Source organism: Falco naumanni, chromosome 15 (genome assembly GCF_017639655.2).
Source record: "Falco naumanni isolate bFalNau1 chromosome 15, bFalNau1.pat, whole genome shotgun sequence".
NCBI classification, from domain to species: domain Eukaryota; kingdom Metazoa; phylum Chordata; class Aves; order Falconiformes; family Falconidae; genus Falco; species Falco naumanni.
In genome coordinates, this window is record NC_054068.1 from 8,616,726 (window position 1) to 8,632,167 (window position 15,442).

Below are 15,442 nucleotides of genomic sequence, written 5' to 3' on the forward strand. Positions count from 1 at the left end.
GATAAACATAGAGAAACAATCAAACATCTACATACTTTCTATTTGCTTTGGACATTTTCTTGTAAAAATGTCCACCATATCTGCCCACAGCAACAGCACTACTATCCAAACTGTAGAGCAGCTAAACTAGTGTGCATGTTTTATGCATCACTACCTCTAAAAGGTAAAACATACAGTGCCACAAGCTACTGCAAAATTGTAGCTATCTTAGCATAATACTATTGGTGTTTTGAGACTGTGTGTAACAACCCATAAACCTCTGTCTGGTATGTAATAAACATTATTACACCCCTGCTCCAAAATTCTGGTATTACGAAGAAAATATGCCGCATAGTTCCTTACGTTTTTTGAAATCAACACTCCTTTTTTGAAGAACAACTACAAGGCTGCTGGATTTAGAGCGATCTTTTTCACCCTGTATAATATGCAGCTGCAGTTTCTACATGACTACCTGCATCTGGTTTGCTTAATGACTACACTTCTATGTATATTTATTGTTTACATATCCTAAACAAATGTATGCTGCAGGGCTCTACACAACCGAACATTTAGTACGAAGAAGATTTCTCTAAGTGAAGGAAGACACATCTGAGGCAAAAGAACAACTTCTGCAAATTTTAAAACACTACAAGCAATGGATAGGTCTGTCTAATATCATAGGAATGACTGCATACTCAGGAGGCAACACACTATTTCTGGGTGGCTGTAAGAGTACTATGGTATTTACACTACAGATGAAGGCCATTACAAAAAGATGGCAAAGAAACAGAGGATGGCCTCAGTACTTAAACTCATCCAGTTGCAATGACTTAGAGAAGAACCAAACTGATGTCCTCCATACTTCTAGAAAAATGGGGAATGTGAAACCGCTGACACGTTCAGAAGTAGCTCCATAATATGAAGCCACTTACTCAGGGACTCTGGCAAAGCCACAGTTGCATTCTTTATGATTGAATTTCTGTTAGAAACCATCATAACTTTCAAGGTAACTGAACTGCTACTCAAAGGAATATTTGTAACTGGAAATGAAGCTAGAGAGGGAATTCAATGCTAGTCAAACACGAGAAAAATCAGGATTTTCGGGTTCACCAAAAAACTTTGGAGTTTTTTCTGGCTTTCATGATAATGGAAATCACTTTCCTAGGTGATGAATAGTTACTTCAGTGGATTAAGCATAAGGTGTTAATGCAATACAAATAATAAACCTGAGTAAAATGAGACTTTTTTTTTTTTTTACATTTGAAATATTTTTGAAGCTGTTTTTGTGTGAAAGAAGTGAAAAATCTGTGTAGATTCAGCTCCTCTGTGAAAGCTGATGTGTTCCCATGCTAAAGCACTAACTGCCCCTGGTAGTGAAAAAGAGCCTTCAGCTAATCCCCCTCTAATTGAGACAGCTAACTCAAGTCATTATTTCATGCAATAATTTGCAATATTAAAGAAAACCAAATCACATATTTTGATACTTGATTGTCAGGGGTCTATTCAGAGTTTTATTTTCACATGACTTGTGACAAATCAGCCAGCACGAACTAAGGAGCTTCATTAATAACACTCTTGACATACTTATTTTTGAAAGAAGCTACTGTTTTTCCATTGCGCTGTGCAGAATTATTCTTTGCAAAATTCTGTTTTACAAGCAGCATAAAATAAAATACTGAATCGCATTCTAGAGATTGTTTACACGTTGAGGATAGCTGTCTTTCTATCAGAAGAAAATACTTTACAGGATTAATCCATTAATCTATTAAAATTTGTTGACTTACACTGTTACCTAAAGTCCATGCAAATCCGGACACTTCTAGGAAAGGGAAATAATTTTTCCCACACAATCTCACCAGAAAGAGTTACAGAACTTCTGGACTTCAAAGAGTCTAAGAGTACTCTGTTTAATATTGGAAGAAAATTTAGCACAGTTGATCTACCAAAAGCATCCTTTAATAATTTCTCCTAACATTTATTTAATAATTCTGTTAATCTGCACGAGGAAAAGAATTTGTTCTCCTGCTTTACTCCTTTGTGGTCATATATGTTCATGTGTGTTTTTTATGTTTTAAAATTAGTTATAGTTTTCTTCTCCTTAGAAGATCACAGCTGCTTGACTCACAGTGATTAAAACCAGCTTCTAGTAACAGGTGAAAGAATATAAGAAATAATATCAAATCACTTAAAAAAACCCCACTTCTCAGACATAACTAAATGAATTTGTTGTAAGTACGACACATGTACAGAAAAGAACAAGAAATGGATTTATTGGCATTTCTTTCAGATGACTTTCAAGACTTTAAAACCACTGAGAAATAAAGTCATCCTAAATGCATACTAATAAAACTTCATACCAACACTCAGTATCGTGTTCTTTCTTTCCCTCATCCACTCAATCAAGCAAGAAAAAAGCATTTTTAATGAAAACACACAATATATTCACAAAAATACCCAAGCTAAACTGTACTTTAACTGGAAATACCATAGTCTCATATTGAAAAGCATGTTATGCTCATTAATTCCCTCATGCCAAGTCTTTCAATCCCTAATCAGTCACAAGCCACATGGCACTTTCGCTACCTTTGCTTTTGCTTCAGTAGTTTCTGTAATATTAGCATCACCATTACTTACATTATCATTAATACAGATTTTTCTTTGTCTTTTCAATGATCAGACTCTGATGGAATACAAGTGAGACACATGTTATAACTTGGTTACATCATACATCTACTTACGCTCCCTGTTTAAGTATATTATATGAAACAGGTAAGAGGCACAGTCACTTGTGTAAGTATAGCCCAGGGATTCATGGTCAGAGTCACCCACCTGTATGCGGCTCAATAGAAAAGTAAGGCTGTCCTTCCAGAATGCTATAAACCAGCTTGGCACTGTTTCCATAAACTGGATCATCTGCATCTGTAGCTGTTACTTTAGTAACAAAGGTGCCTAAGTTAAAAAAATATACACAATTAATGTTTACACACTTACTTGAAATTTGCATAACAAAAAATAATTTGAAACAAATATTAATTTCCTTGTGAGTTGTATGACAATAATAAAAGAAGACAAAACATTAACAACTTAAAATATCACTTTTGAACACAAAGGAAATGTTTTTCAAGATGATATATGCCAGTAGAGTGAATGTCCGGGTTAAAAAAACCACACCTTTTTAGTAGCTGTATTATTTAAAGTTTCTTTGTAGAATGCATTTAAAGCTACCTGATAAATCTCTGTAGACTTCAAGCATTTGCAAAGGAGTCATATCAAAGGGATGTGAAATACAAGGTTAATAATACAATATAATATGTTGCATTTAAGATTTGCAAAATCACATTTGAAAGAACCTTGACAAGTTACAAAGACCACGTAGAAAAGCAATAATAAAAAGGCTTCTTTTTTCTTCTCTTGGCTTGCAGCCATAATAATGGTTTGATGTGGCCACAGTGACAGAGGTAGGACAACATCTATTGTCTCTGAAATGAGTCTCTGCCACTGAGGAGGCCATTGTCTAGCCAGAGTTATAAATCCCATACTCTGACTAAAAAAATAGAAGAAAAAAAAAAAAAAGGAAATTGCCCTTTTTATTTCTTAGGCAACATTGCACTTGCCATTTCTGTAAGAAGCAAAATCAAATGAAACTCAGTCAGTTACATTAAGCTTGCTACAGAGACTTTTTTTCCCCCTAAAAATATAATGATGACATTAATTAGGCTAACAATAAAGACAATATCTATGAGGGAGAGAAAGCAAGAGTAAGAGAGAGGTTAAGGGCTGAATTATGTTTCTTATGTTCAGGAAGGAAAAGAATTATAGCACTCACCAAAATATCACCCTTTCTGGGTGTGCTAATAAAAATAGCCTCCTCTTCTTTCTCATACTTTGTGTGCTGTTGAATCCAAATTACATGTCACTTCAGGACAGAAACAATAAACTAAAGGGAGAGGAGATCCCTTTGGCATGTCCTTGCATTGCACTTGCTGTTCGTTCTCTGTAGGGCACATTGCTGCTACAGCTTTGGGCAGTTTTGTTCTTTACACTACACATAAATTATTTAAAATGTGTGCATGTTTAGAGATAACGTGCATATCACTCAATAGCTTCCATTTCACCCTTTCCCACCTGGCCACTTCAAACATCAGGGCAAGACACAGGGCTAGCAAAATGCTGGATTGTCTAGAGGGATGGAGAAACCTCACTTATAGAGTGGAAGTTCTGCAGCGCCTGAAGTTGTGGCAGGTTTGGTTCATGGGAATAATGGGATTATTCCCCGGGAAGGGAATACAGCTTGCAGAAACACATGTCACTAGAGAAAAAAATGCCAATGTCGTGTACTGGTAATTAATTTTGGCTACCACTGTGAATTTATCTATTCTTAGAGGGGGGTGACATCAATGAAGGGAAGCAGATCAGCTGGCCGTTACACAGGCTCTACCATGGCCTCATCTGGAAGGAAAAATGCCCCACCAGCATCCCTCCTGCTGCTCGGCAGGGTCCAGAAGAATCCACGTGGCCTGCAGCTGATGCATACAACACGGAAAAGGAATCCAATGCTGATGAATATTATGTTGCATCTATCTTTGGCAGATGCTTGCTAACCTGTTTCTGTAAGCATGTACTGTTCATGTTTTTAAGCTTAACTGGTTTTGATGTTGAAAGGTGATCTTATACCTAACATTCAATATAATAACCTTTAACCTGCCACTGGGCTTGAGAAACAGACTTTATCCTCAACTTGATGGTTGGTTTGTAAGGAATTAACATCAGAAATTTGTTGTCTAACCAATTCCAAATTTTGCTGTACATGCAGACACTAATAGGCAATGCCTGGTAGCTTTGAATGAAAACGATAAAGGGGATAGATGACACAAATGTGGCCCCCAGCCCTGTAGCTAGCACAGCAGCCTCAACCTATAGATGATATCCTGAATGACCTCCTTCACACAGAGATGAATGAAAACAGTAACAGGGAAACAACCACGAGACGAGGCATACTCAGAGGCCATGGCATAGGCTACAGCGAATAAAATAGGGAGCAATGACAAGGAAGTATGCAGGAAGCTTGAATTTGGATGATGCAAGAGCAGAGGATCAAAAGGACCTTTTGTGGCTTGCCCACAGTAGTTACAAAGCCTGAAAAGTAGTAGCTGTTAGAATTGTCGCACATATTTAAGGTTTTTTTGGCTCACTTTCTGTAACTTACAACAGTTACAAGTTCTCTGTTACGATGTTCCTACAGAAAGCAATCTCTTAGCCAAGCTGTATCTCCCCTCTCACAGGATTCAGGCTACTGCCCCACCATCCCAGCAGGACATTCCCTGCAGTTCACAGCTGCTGTCCCATGCATGATAACAAATATGAACGTAGAGGACAGTGCTTTCTTCAGCTAGATTCAAACTGCAATAGCAGGAGCTGTACTAGGTTTCCATGGATGCTATCATAAATCTTCTCTTTTAGAAGATTACAAAACAAAAGAGGTTTGCGCAGAATATCATACAATAGGACAGGGCTGCAATAAAATAAGGCTCATCACAGAACAGTGAAAATTTTTGTAAAAGTATTTTATCTAGGCTGTTTCATTTTGTTTCCATGATATAATTTATACACAAAAGAAAATAAAGAAGTTATTTAAAAATAAGTTAAAGAAGTGTTGACTTCTTTGAGATTGTGTTTGATTTGCCTAGTTGGCTCTCATTTCAAAGGACTTCAGAAATAATTATATTGCTTGTTTAGAAAGATTTGATATATAATGCCTATCGTTTTCTTATTTCACTTGAGAATTTTGAAGAATTTTATAGATATTTATTTCAAGTTTTCAAAACTTAAATGGGTATGTTGATTCTTTGATAAAAGTATCCTTTATCCCAAGTGTTCATTAGATACTGAAGTTGAATACACCATAGTAAGAAGAGGCAATCTGTCTAACATTGCTTCCAATCCTAATGCTCAGCTCTCAATATTTATTTCTTATGATATAAAATAATTTAATTGCTTATTGAGGTCCCAAGTTTATCTGAAATTTATACATACATTAAAAAACCAGACATAATAGTTACTATTCCCATTCACTGTTTATATACACAAAACAGGGGAGGCACGTGACATACCCTTCTTTTTTTCCCCCTTACATGACTATAATCTCACATAATAAAACTAATGAAGGGAACAAAAAAATAAGATATTCTCCCAGCCCTTAGAAATCTTACACTGCCAGTCTCTGCCACTTAGCACTTCATTTCTGTCATACACGATTCTGAGGTCACTACAATTCAGCAATTTGCTCCCTAAAACCTTATTGATGAAAATTATTTATGAAATATGCAAGCAATCATGAAACAGAAAGCAAATAAATTACTTCCACTATTGAAATTAGTTAAGGGTTTACATAGTTTAAATTTTATCTCCTTTAATTTCTTGGGGTTTTTTTTTGTGTGTTACGCCTTGAATCAAATCTTCTGCAGGTGTGAAACATGCCACATTAATATGTTCACATTGGCAATAAGAAGTATGTCAGAGAGCAAGCTGTCCCCTCTGCAGCTGTGGATGGCATTGCTACACCAGTGCTGCTCTGGTTCCCCTGCAAGAAGGTAATGGTCCAGAAGAAGTGGCAACCTGCCCCACTCCCACAAGTGACAGAACCCTATCCACCTAAGCTTTGGAGATCTGGAGAACTAAGGGTGAAAAATAATGCAGAAAAAAGGAACTCAGAGCCACCATGGCTGATACTTAGACAATCTCCCGAACACAGCAGAACTCTCTGTGCTTTGGTCTAGAGCTTTGAATTATTGATATTTAAGCAGGATTTTACTCCACTACAGACTCTGCAGTTATAAACCGCGTGTACATAAATATTTTTACATGCATAATGTGTTTAAAGTTTTAAAAATAAAATTACTGATTGAAAAAACAGTAAGAATGTAGGGAAGAGCATTTATTAAGTAAATGCTTTTTGAGAAACAACATTCTGGGTTCTACCCAACAAAAAAACAGCTAAGGTTTCTGTTTGTGTTTAATTTTGACTGCATTTGGCTTGTGTTTGTTTCTTTGTCAATGCTACAACAAACTCATTTAGCTAGAGACTATAAATTTGAAATGGTGCCATTTTTACAAGAAAGCCACTATTATAGTCCAAGTCACTGTTGTCCTAATTACAATAATATAGCAGTTTTATATAATCTGGCCCAACAACATAATCACTGTTTCTTTTTTAATTTATGTTCCTAATATTTCCTTATGTAAAACAAAACCATCTTTTCAATAGATGAGGCAAATTTTAAGATGTTCTGTTAAAAAAACGTGCTGCATTTTTTTCGGAGGTACACTTTTGCGATGCTAATGACCCTGCGATTAAACACGGACTGCGAAGAGATTCAACAGATTTTAATTAATGAATACTTCTAATGTGATTTCACCATTAACCATTGCTGATTGTTTTAGTGTCAGGTTTCATAGTTTCTCTTTGCAACAGGCTAGCAATCAGAGAAGCAATTAGCAATAAAAGTATTTTTATATGGCTAGGTAAGAAAGCCTGCATTTGCTGGCAAACTGAGATTAAAAGCTATCATAAAAATAAGATGTGTGTGCTCAGCTAGTGCTCTTCTGTTGTTTTGGCTGTGTTTTTATGTGCAAGTCAGGGTACAAATTCTGCACATTAGTCAGAAAGAAAAATGCATATGCTGCCACAGGGAGTCGGAAAGCAAATTTTTTGGTGTGGCAGTGAAATGTGTGTTCTGGGAAAAAAGAAAGAAAAAAACAACCAAAAATTCAACAATAAAACGCCCAAACTTGTATGTTCTAGAGGAGGTAACGCATAGCTGTTGCCAGAAATTTACATGAATCCATATTCAATGAAGCAACCATTTTGTTGAAAGATTGTAATGGCTGGTAAAAATAAAAAAATGTGACCATAATGCAATATAGTGGGACCATGTTTTCTCATTTGCCCAGGGACTTCGGCATTTTTTTTCCTTTTCTGATGCCCTTTTTGGTCTCACTCACTCTTTCCTCCTCTTCCCAAACCCTGACAGGCTGAAATCTCCATCCCATTCAGAAGATCTGATAACCAGTCTGACAGGGCATTAAGAGTATATATGCATGAAAAAGATCTACCATTATTTACAAACTGGTTTGTTTTTCTAAAAGAATCACTGCGCTTCACATCTCCAGCTAGATTTTGAGTTTGGCTGATAGTAGCCCTGCAGTCAGTAGCGGTCACAGCAAAGCATTGTTTGCATTCAGCAGGTCAGATAAGCATTCTTTCCAAAATGAAGCCTTTTCTTCACTGTCCTTCTTTGCTATAATCTCACAGGTAGCATGACAGTTGTTGTCATGGTAACAATTTTTTATTGAATAAAACTGCAATAATCTCATAAAAACCTGTATAACTTCTTGACATGTAAATTATTACTGCCTCAAAGCTTAAGAAACTTATTCTTATTTGTTTTTCATTGTTGCTGATTTTTAAAATACAAAAACATAGTTTTAAGCCTTATCATCTCAGATTATTCTACACGAGACTATTTCTAAACCAAAAATCTATGAATTAGAGATTTCACTAACCAAATAAACAAATCTTATATGGAATAGAAATCCTTGTAATGCACTTCAGGACTTCCTAATACGTGTAAAATGCACACATAAAATATTATCATTGGCATTTTAAATTGCATAGCTTGGTGTCTATGCAGATGCATATATGTGGGTATGTTATATGAGTAGTTTAGCGTTCTTTGCAGATCATACATAATTTCACTCCTAACTTCTACACTAGTACTTGACTATATTTTTGTTATTATTAATAGCTACATTATTGCCAAAGTTCTGAAAACAAAATATGTGGATCAGGTCTCATAAGTCAAGAAAGTCCTCTCCCCAAAGACTCCAAGAGGCAAGAACCAGGGCAGACAAATGCAGGCAGACAACTGAAGAGAGACAGGGAGATGACAAGAGGATGTAAATCGTCCTGGGAAGCCATGCTGTCAGCAGGCAGTGGTGCTGCGGCCTGACCTACCTGCTGTCAGGTTAGCACACCTTCCCCACAGCACCTACAGCACATAGGCATCACGGAAGAGTTTTAAGGACTGCTTTGAGAACAGATGACAGTAGTCTTGTGTAGGTTTTTCAGATCTTCCCACACTTAAAGGAAAGCATGTGAAAAATAGGTAAGTATTTGCTTTGTAAGTGGACGTCTTTCAGTGGTGAAAAATTAATGGAGGTGAAAGATGACATCCTAAGCAGTGGTAAGGGATGGAGATACGGGCCAGAAGGATCCACTAAAGGGAACTATAGGCAGCTTATGCTTGGCATGCTAGAGACACAGGAAGGCCAGAATGTATTCTACTGTATTTATACTAGAGTTCTGTATACAGCCACTCCTAGAGGGAAAAATGAGAAAGAAAATGTGTGTACTTTACAGGTGTAATACTGATATGTGGGTGATGAGAACCATATAAATACATAGATAGGAGACTTCATTTAATCTTCTGCAAAGACAAAAACAACAGCAAAAGCTTCCTTACAATGAGAAATTGTACAAGGAGGAATAGCTCCCCAAGGGAAATAACAGAATCCTCCTCACTGAAGAGTTCACTCTATTGCACAGGATGCTAGATAATGTATTCTAAGGGAAAACCCTAGAAAGACAGGAAGATTAACTAATAGGGTAATTTGTCTTTCCCAGCTGTAATTTGTTTGACTCTAAGTAGTGAAATACTGTGATGCTGTCATGATCTTGTTTATGATGATTAAGGTAAGGAAGAAGGAAAAGAGGGTTATTCATACCACTCAGTTTTGGTCTCAACTGGCTAAATTAGATACGTAGCTGCACTAGCTTTCTGCTCTGTATAAGGGAGGAAAACAGAATTGTCCTTTCATGGGAATCTGTGTTCTTGGTTGACCAGCGAGGAATCCAAATTAAATTAGCCAGCTAATGCAAATGTCTAAGTTTTAACATATGACTACTGTCTTATGCATATGTACTCAAATTAGGCCATACCAATCTATAATACTAACCCTCCAGGAACTTCAGGCATGTAAGCTGGCACATCAACATATAGGAAAAGCACAAGTCTTGCAAGACTTTTGTTTCTGTTTACATTATTTTCCAAATATATATATATATATATATATATATATATAAAGACCTATGTGCACTTACGCACTCATTTAGACAAATACATATAATTTCTGCAATAAACTGCAAATCATTTCATATTCAGTTTTTTAAAGCTGATCTTAAAAAGCAGAGTAACAAAGCATTACTGGTTTGTTTTGCTAGTTGGTTTTATATATATAGTTGCGCTGTTGATGTCATTGAAACACACAGGATTTGAGAACCCAGTACTCTACAGACCTACAGCAAATGGCAGATGGTGCCCCATACAATTGATAGTCTAACCCAAAAGTTTTAACACCTGAAAAATCTGGCTTAATAAAGGGATCTGAAGAACCCAACAGGAGCAGCTTGGTCAACAGTAGGAAATAACCACTACAATAAATTATGAAGTACTGTGCCAAAAAACCACAAGAAACTCTTTCCTGTTTCCAGCAGGAAAATACTTTTTTCATGTACCTCTGATATACTGAGTCAGGTTTAGCTCCATAAGCAGAACAAAAATCCGAGTTGTTTCTTCCAAATGTTACATATTACTTAATGCAATTTTTAGAGTAGTTTAGAAAGTTAATGAAACCTTGAAAAAATGTTAGCATGCAGTATGTGTATGAGTCAAAATCTCTGAGCAACTGAATATCCTACCACATATAACACAATGATGCTTTTAGATTGCTCATGTGTCATTTTAAGGACTTTTCATCATGTGAGGGAAAAGGGAAAAATATATTATATGCAAATGTGTAACTGCAGAAGTATGAAAGGTGCTTGCTATGCATAGGAGAAGAAAGCCTTCTGTACAGCCCACAGACAACGGAGCAAGCTGGCAGCCTTCAGCATTTTACAGCTGTATAATGAGGACTGTAGGAAGCATGGTTGTGAAGTCTAATAAACTGTGTATTTTACAAAATTTGTGCACAGATTAATCATTTTAGAACTCTGATGCTGCCTTTATAACATGAACTTTTGGAAATAAAAATGTTTAACATCAGAAATGTATATTCAGTCTAGTGATATAGATAACTCTTTGGCAATTATCCTTGCTGATTTCACCTACTGCTTGGATTTAGCCTGTGTGACTTTAATAAGAAAGGACACTGCCTTTTCAGTTTTAAGGTTAGCAGCCTTTCTTGGTACAACTTATAAGATGCTGCCATTAGAGAGCCCGCAGATACTCCTTTATAAATTCCCCTGGGTGGCTGTTTGTTAGGATTAGAATAAAGTATGTAACATCACAGGCAACAGTAGAAGGGTAAAATATATTTTATGTTTGGCTTAAAGAATAATGTTTTCTTTTCATTTTTTTAATTGTTTTATTATTATTCTCCCTTTAGATATCACCCACACTATAGAATATTGATTGATATTTGCAAGAGATGTGGGAAATAACTATTCTTTTGTTCAGGACTTTTTGAAAGACTGCTTGTCTCTAATCAATTGACTATTTCATCAGCATTCATTCTGCGAGGTCCCCAGGCAAAGACAGTGAAATTGGATGATCACTGTACACTACATTACCAAGGGGGAGGCGGGGGGGTAGTACGGTAAGGCTTGTTGATTTCGATGGAAGTTTCAGGTTATGCTCAGGTGTACTGTATACAAGTATAAATAAATAATAAAATAGCCCTGGCTGTTTACTGCAGAAATCCTTTCATTTATACCTTTCTATTATGAAAACAGAAAACGGCTGGTATAATCTTGCAGCTTTGATGCCCTGCTTGCTTTATTTGGTAGAGCGAAGCCTACAGTGCCAGTAACTGTAATCCAGGTTACAAAAGCAGACTTTGAAATATTGCCCCCTTAGGCCACTGCGGAGCAAGCATATGGCAGCACAGACCATGAGGGCCCCAGGGAGCGGGTACAGTTGAATCAGCTGGCCAGCAGTCCTCTCCTGGCTGATTCATGAGAAAGCTGTATTGACATCAGCTCCACAGGCAATTGCTGCTCTGTATTCACAAAGAAACCTCAAGCGCTGCAGATTCAGCAGCATACAAAGACAGGGGAACCAACTCAGGGCAGGGTGGGGAATGACCAATGCCAGGAAAAAAATAAAATAAAATAATGGGTTCTGAATTGCGTCTGAATCTCATTTTCCCAAATGTCAAGTGTGTCTGTCAAAGAGACGCCTAACACAGGCAATCTCAATTAACAGAGTTCGAGGACTATTGGTCTCCAGCATTCTAAAGCTAAATCTTTTGTGTTAGCAGAGTGATGTAAGTTATAGTAATCAAAGTTGCTATGAAAAAAAATACCACACGATTTAATTTTTTGACCTAGAACTTTCTAACTCATGGTTAGAATTTGTCTATGTTTCCTATAACTAAAAAAAAAAAAAGAGAGAATACATTCCAGTCCAATTCTGTGGTATTTCACAGAGCCTAAGTCTGGCAGAAATCTGTACTAGTCGGCTCTCTCTCATCTGTTTGCCACTTAGGAAATCATCCACTGGCCAGCAAATGGGCTTATGTCACAAGCATAGTTGTTTGGAGAAACAAAATGCATGCTTTCAAAGCCAACAAAACAAAACTACCACAGTTTTGAACATTCTTTTCTATAAAATGTGAAATTTGGAAAAACTGTGAGAAATGCTTGTTAAGAGTAGATTTAAAGTGGCAACCAAAAGAGCATGTAGCAGAAACCTGAGTCAAAGACTCATTTGCATATATTCACCGAACAGAAATATGACTGTGTGAAGTGTATAAATGAAAAGAACCACAAAGAACTTCAGAAGCAGAATATCTGCAACAAGAACAATATATAGTTGTGACTATGAGAAAAGAATCACCTGGAAAAATAACAGTAGGACAGATTCTTGTAGATTACATAGGACTAGAGAAGCAAGCACCTAAATGCCAAAATTTTCTTTGCTCTGCCCTCATATGGTCAACATGTGTCTATGTCTGTCTGTTCGTCCTCATCCTGTGAAACAGGAACATCACAGGAAGATGTAAAGGAGCTAGGACTTCAACTCTGGTCCAAATTAGCTTTTTCCTGATCTCACTTCACTATGTGTCATTTGCAAAACATTCCTTTGTGCAAAGGGAATGAATGTGTGCAAAAAATGGAAAAATTGTAACAAATTGCTACCAGTTAATGGAGAGGGAAAAAAGGCACTTTTTGTCTAAGAAACCACTGCACATTAACAGCTCCACACTTTGCACAGGTAGTTTAGGGCTTATTTCTAAGAACCAGGCAGTATCTTCAGAACTTGAATGTTCACATACTTGTTGCCACTAGTACAAAGTATTTTGAGCAATCCCAGTGATTTTAGCAATTTTGTGTAAAGCCAATGAACTAACTTAATACATTCAGGACAATATAGGTCAGTGCAACTAAAGGGTCAGACTATAACCCCCTAAAAAGCAATATTGTAACTTCATCTGTGGTCCTTGAACTCATCATGGTCATTTACGAACAATGTAAAAAGATAATGACATTTTCAATCAGACCTCATGAGAAATGGAAAGTACAAAAAAATCCCCAAAAACAAACAAACAAACAAACAAAAAAACCAACAAAAACCCCCACCAACATACTCAGAAATGTTTATTCAAGGCTCAATAACAAGTAAAATTAGGGAGAATACTGTCTTGGTTTTCCTAATCAATATCCTAACCAATTACTGAAGGTTACTTATGACTCTGCTTTTGGAACCCTGTCTCAGCCACACAGAATGTACAGAAGATTTTAAAGACATGTACACTCACTAAATATATCTTTCATGTAAAATGTTCTTCAGTACCACAGCTAGTGAATTTGATTATGCACAAGATGACTAAGTAGAGGAACAAGAAAACATGAAGATATACATTTTCTAACAGCTGTTGCCATATTTTAAAACATCTGCTGGTTTTTTTCTTTAGCTTTTGCACTCCCTTTGCATTTACCCTTTGGGCTAATTTGTAGCTGACCCCAGTAATATAGTCCTTTTACTCTACAATTTTGTGACAAACTATCATTGATTTAACAGTCATGCTCAGTGCCTTAAAAAATCAATGAATACAGAGGGGAAAAAAAACCCCAACAAACCAGTAAGACAGTGTGGTTGATCTTGGTAACATTTCAGGTGAGGTTTTTCTTGCATCTTTCTAATTTATCTAGTTATTTGATCACTATTCATATGAGGTGTTGCATGTCGATTTCATATTCAACAGATTTTGTTCTTTTCCAAACAATTTGTAACTGGAAGAGGAGTAATATCTTTAGGAGAACTGGAAAGAAAAGCTAGACCTTATACAGTGCACTTCTACTATAAATAGATACACTAAATAATTCCAGTTTGCTTTTGAAGAAAAAATTAAAAAAAAGATTGAATTATTTCTTATTTACAGTAGTGTAACCAAGGGTAAACTTCGATCCAAAGGAAAACATTGCTAAGTAGATGTGCTTGTGCCAAAATTGGAAATTGATATTCTGACTTGCATGAAACCCTAAGTCTTTTCCAATAAAGACCTTTTCCCCCACTAAATAGTTTTCATGGAAACATTTAGGGACAAAAATATTATTCTAATCTTTCTCACACTGTTAATTTTTTTCTAGTGTTAAAGGCAAAAGCATTTCTAGAGTAATGGCAGACTGGATTCCACTGCATGTATTTCAAGATGGTTTTGTTTTTATGACTGTCAGGGGACTTAATATTTGGAGGTTATTAAAGTTTGTCTGTTTACCTTAATTCAGGCAAACTATAAAAGAATTCTCTTCCCTTATGGCTTTTGTTCTTTTTCCATCTGTGTCCTTTTTTATTTCACCAACACGTTTGTCACTCTACTTCTGTCATCTTCTGTCTTTCAACATGACACTAGCTGTCTAAACACTCTTGGCTTCACTAAGAAGAAAATCAAGAAATTTCACTCCTCATCCCGCCCCTGAAAAAAAGATCCTGCTATACTGTTGGGAAAAAGTATCCGCTTTTGTTTCCATCATCACCTCTGCAGCACGCTTTCAGGGAAGTCATACATCTGTGCGTAGCCAAGAAGGCAACACAGAAATAGAACATACTTGGGTGTAGTGTCTCTCTTTAAAAAAAAAAAAAAACAACAACTTTTTTCTTTTTTTTCCTCTCTCTTTTTTTCTTTTCTTTAAATAAGCTACAGATCCAGCTACAATTACCCTTATGGATCTTCTAAGATAACTCATTCATTTACATAATAAGCTACCTTCATTGAAGGCATATATACACATCTAGACAAATGGGGGCAGGGGGGAAGTCATGGGGTTCTTCCACCCAGAAGCTTAAGTGAATCTCTTTTTAAAAGGTTTCAACTGGGTTTCATTACCAGTGCATCCCTTTACATCTAAAAGTGATTAAGAAAGATGTACAGACAAATGAAATTAGTTCCTATTTGTGACATG

At 36.4% G+C, this 15,442-nt stretch overlaps 1 protein-coding gene across 3 annotated transcripts in view; it reads right to left on the reverse strand.

Annotated features, from left to right (window-relative positions):
- CDH8 (cadherin 8) overlaps positions 1–15,442 on the reverse strand; it is a 214,366-nt gene that overhangs the window by 78,112 nt on the left and 120,812 nt on the right. For all 3 annotated transcript variants that reach the window (XM_040615518.1, XM_040615519.1, XM_040615521.1), the window contains exon 5: positions 2,809–2,928. In XM_040615518.1, the coding sequence (XP_040471452.1) occupies positions 2,809–2,928 (120 nt within the window). The remainder of the gene's footprint in view (positions 1–2,808; positions 2,929–15,442) is intronic.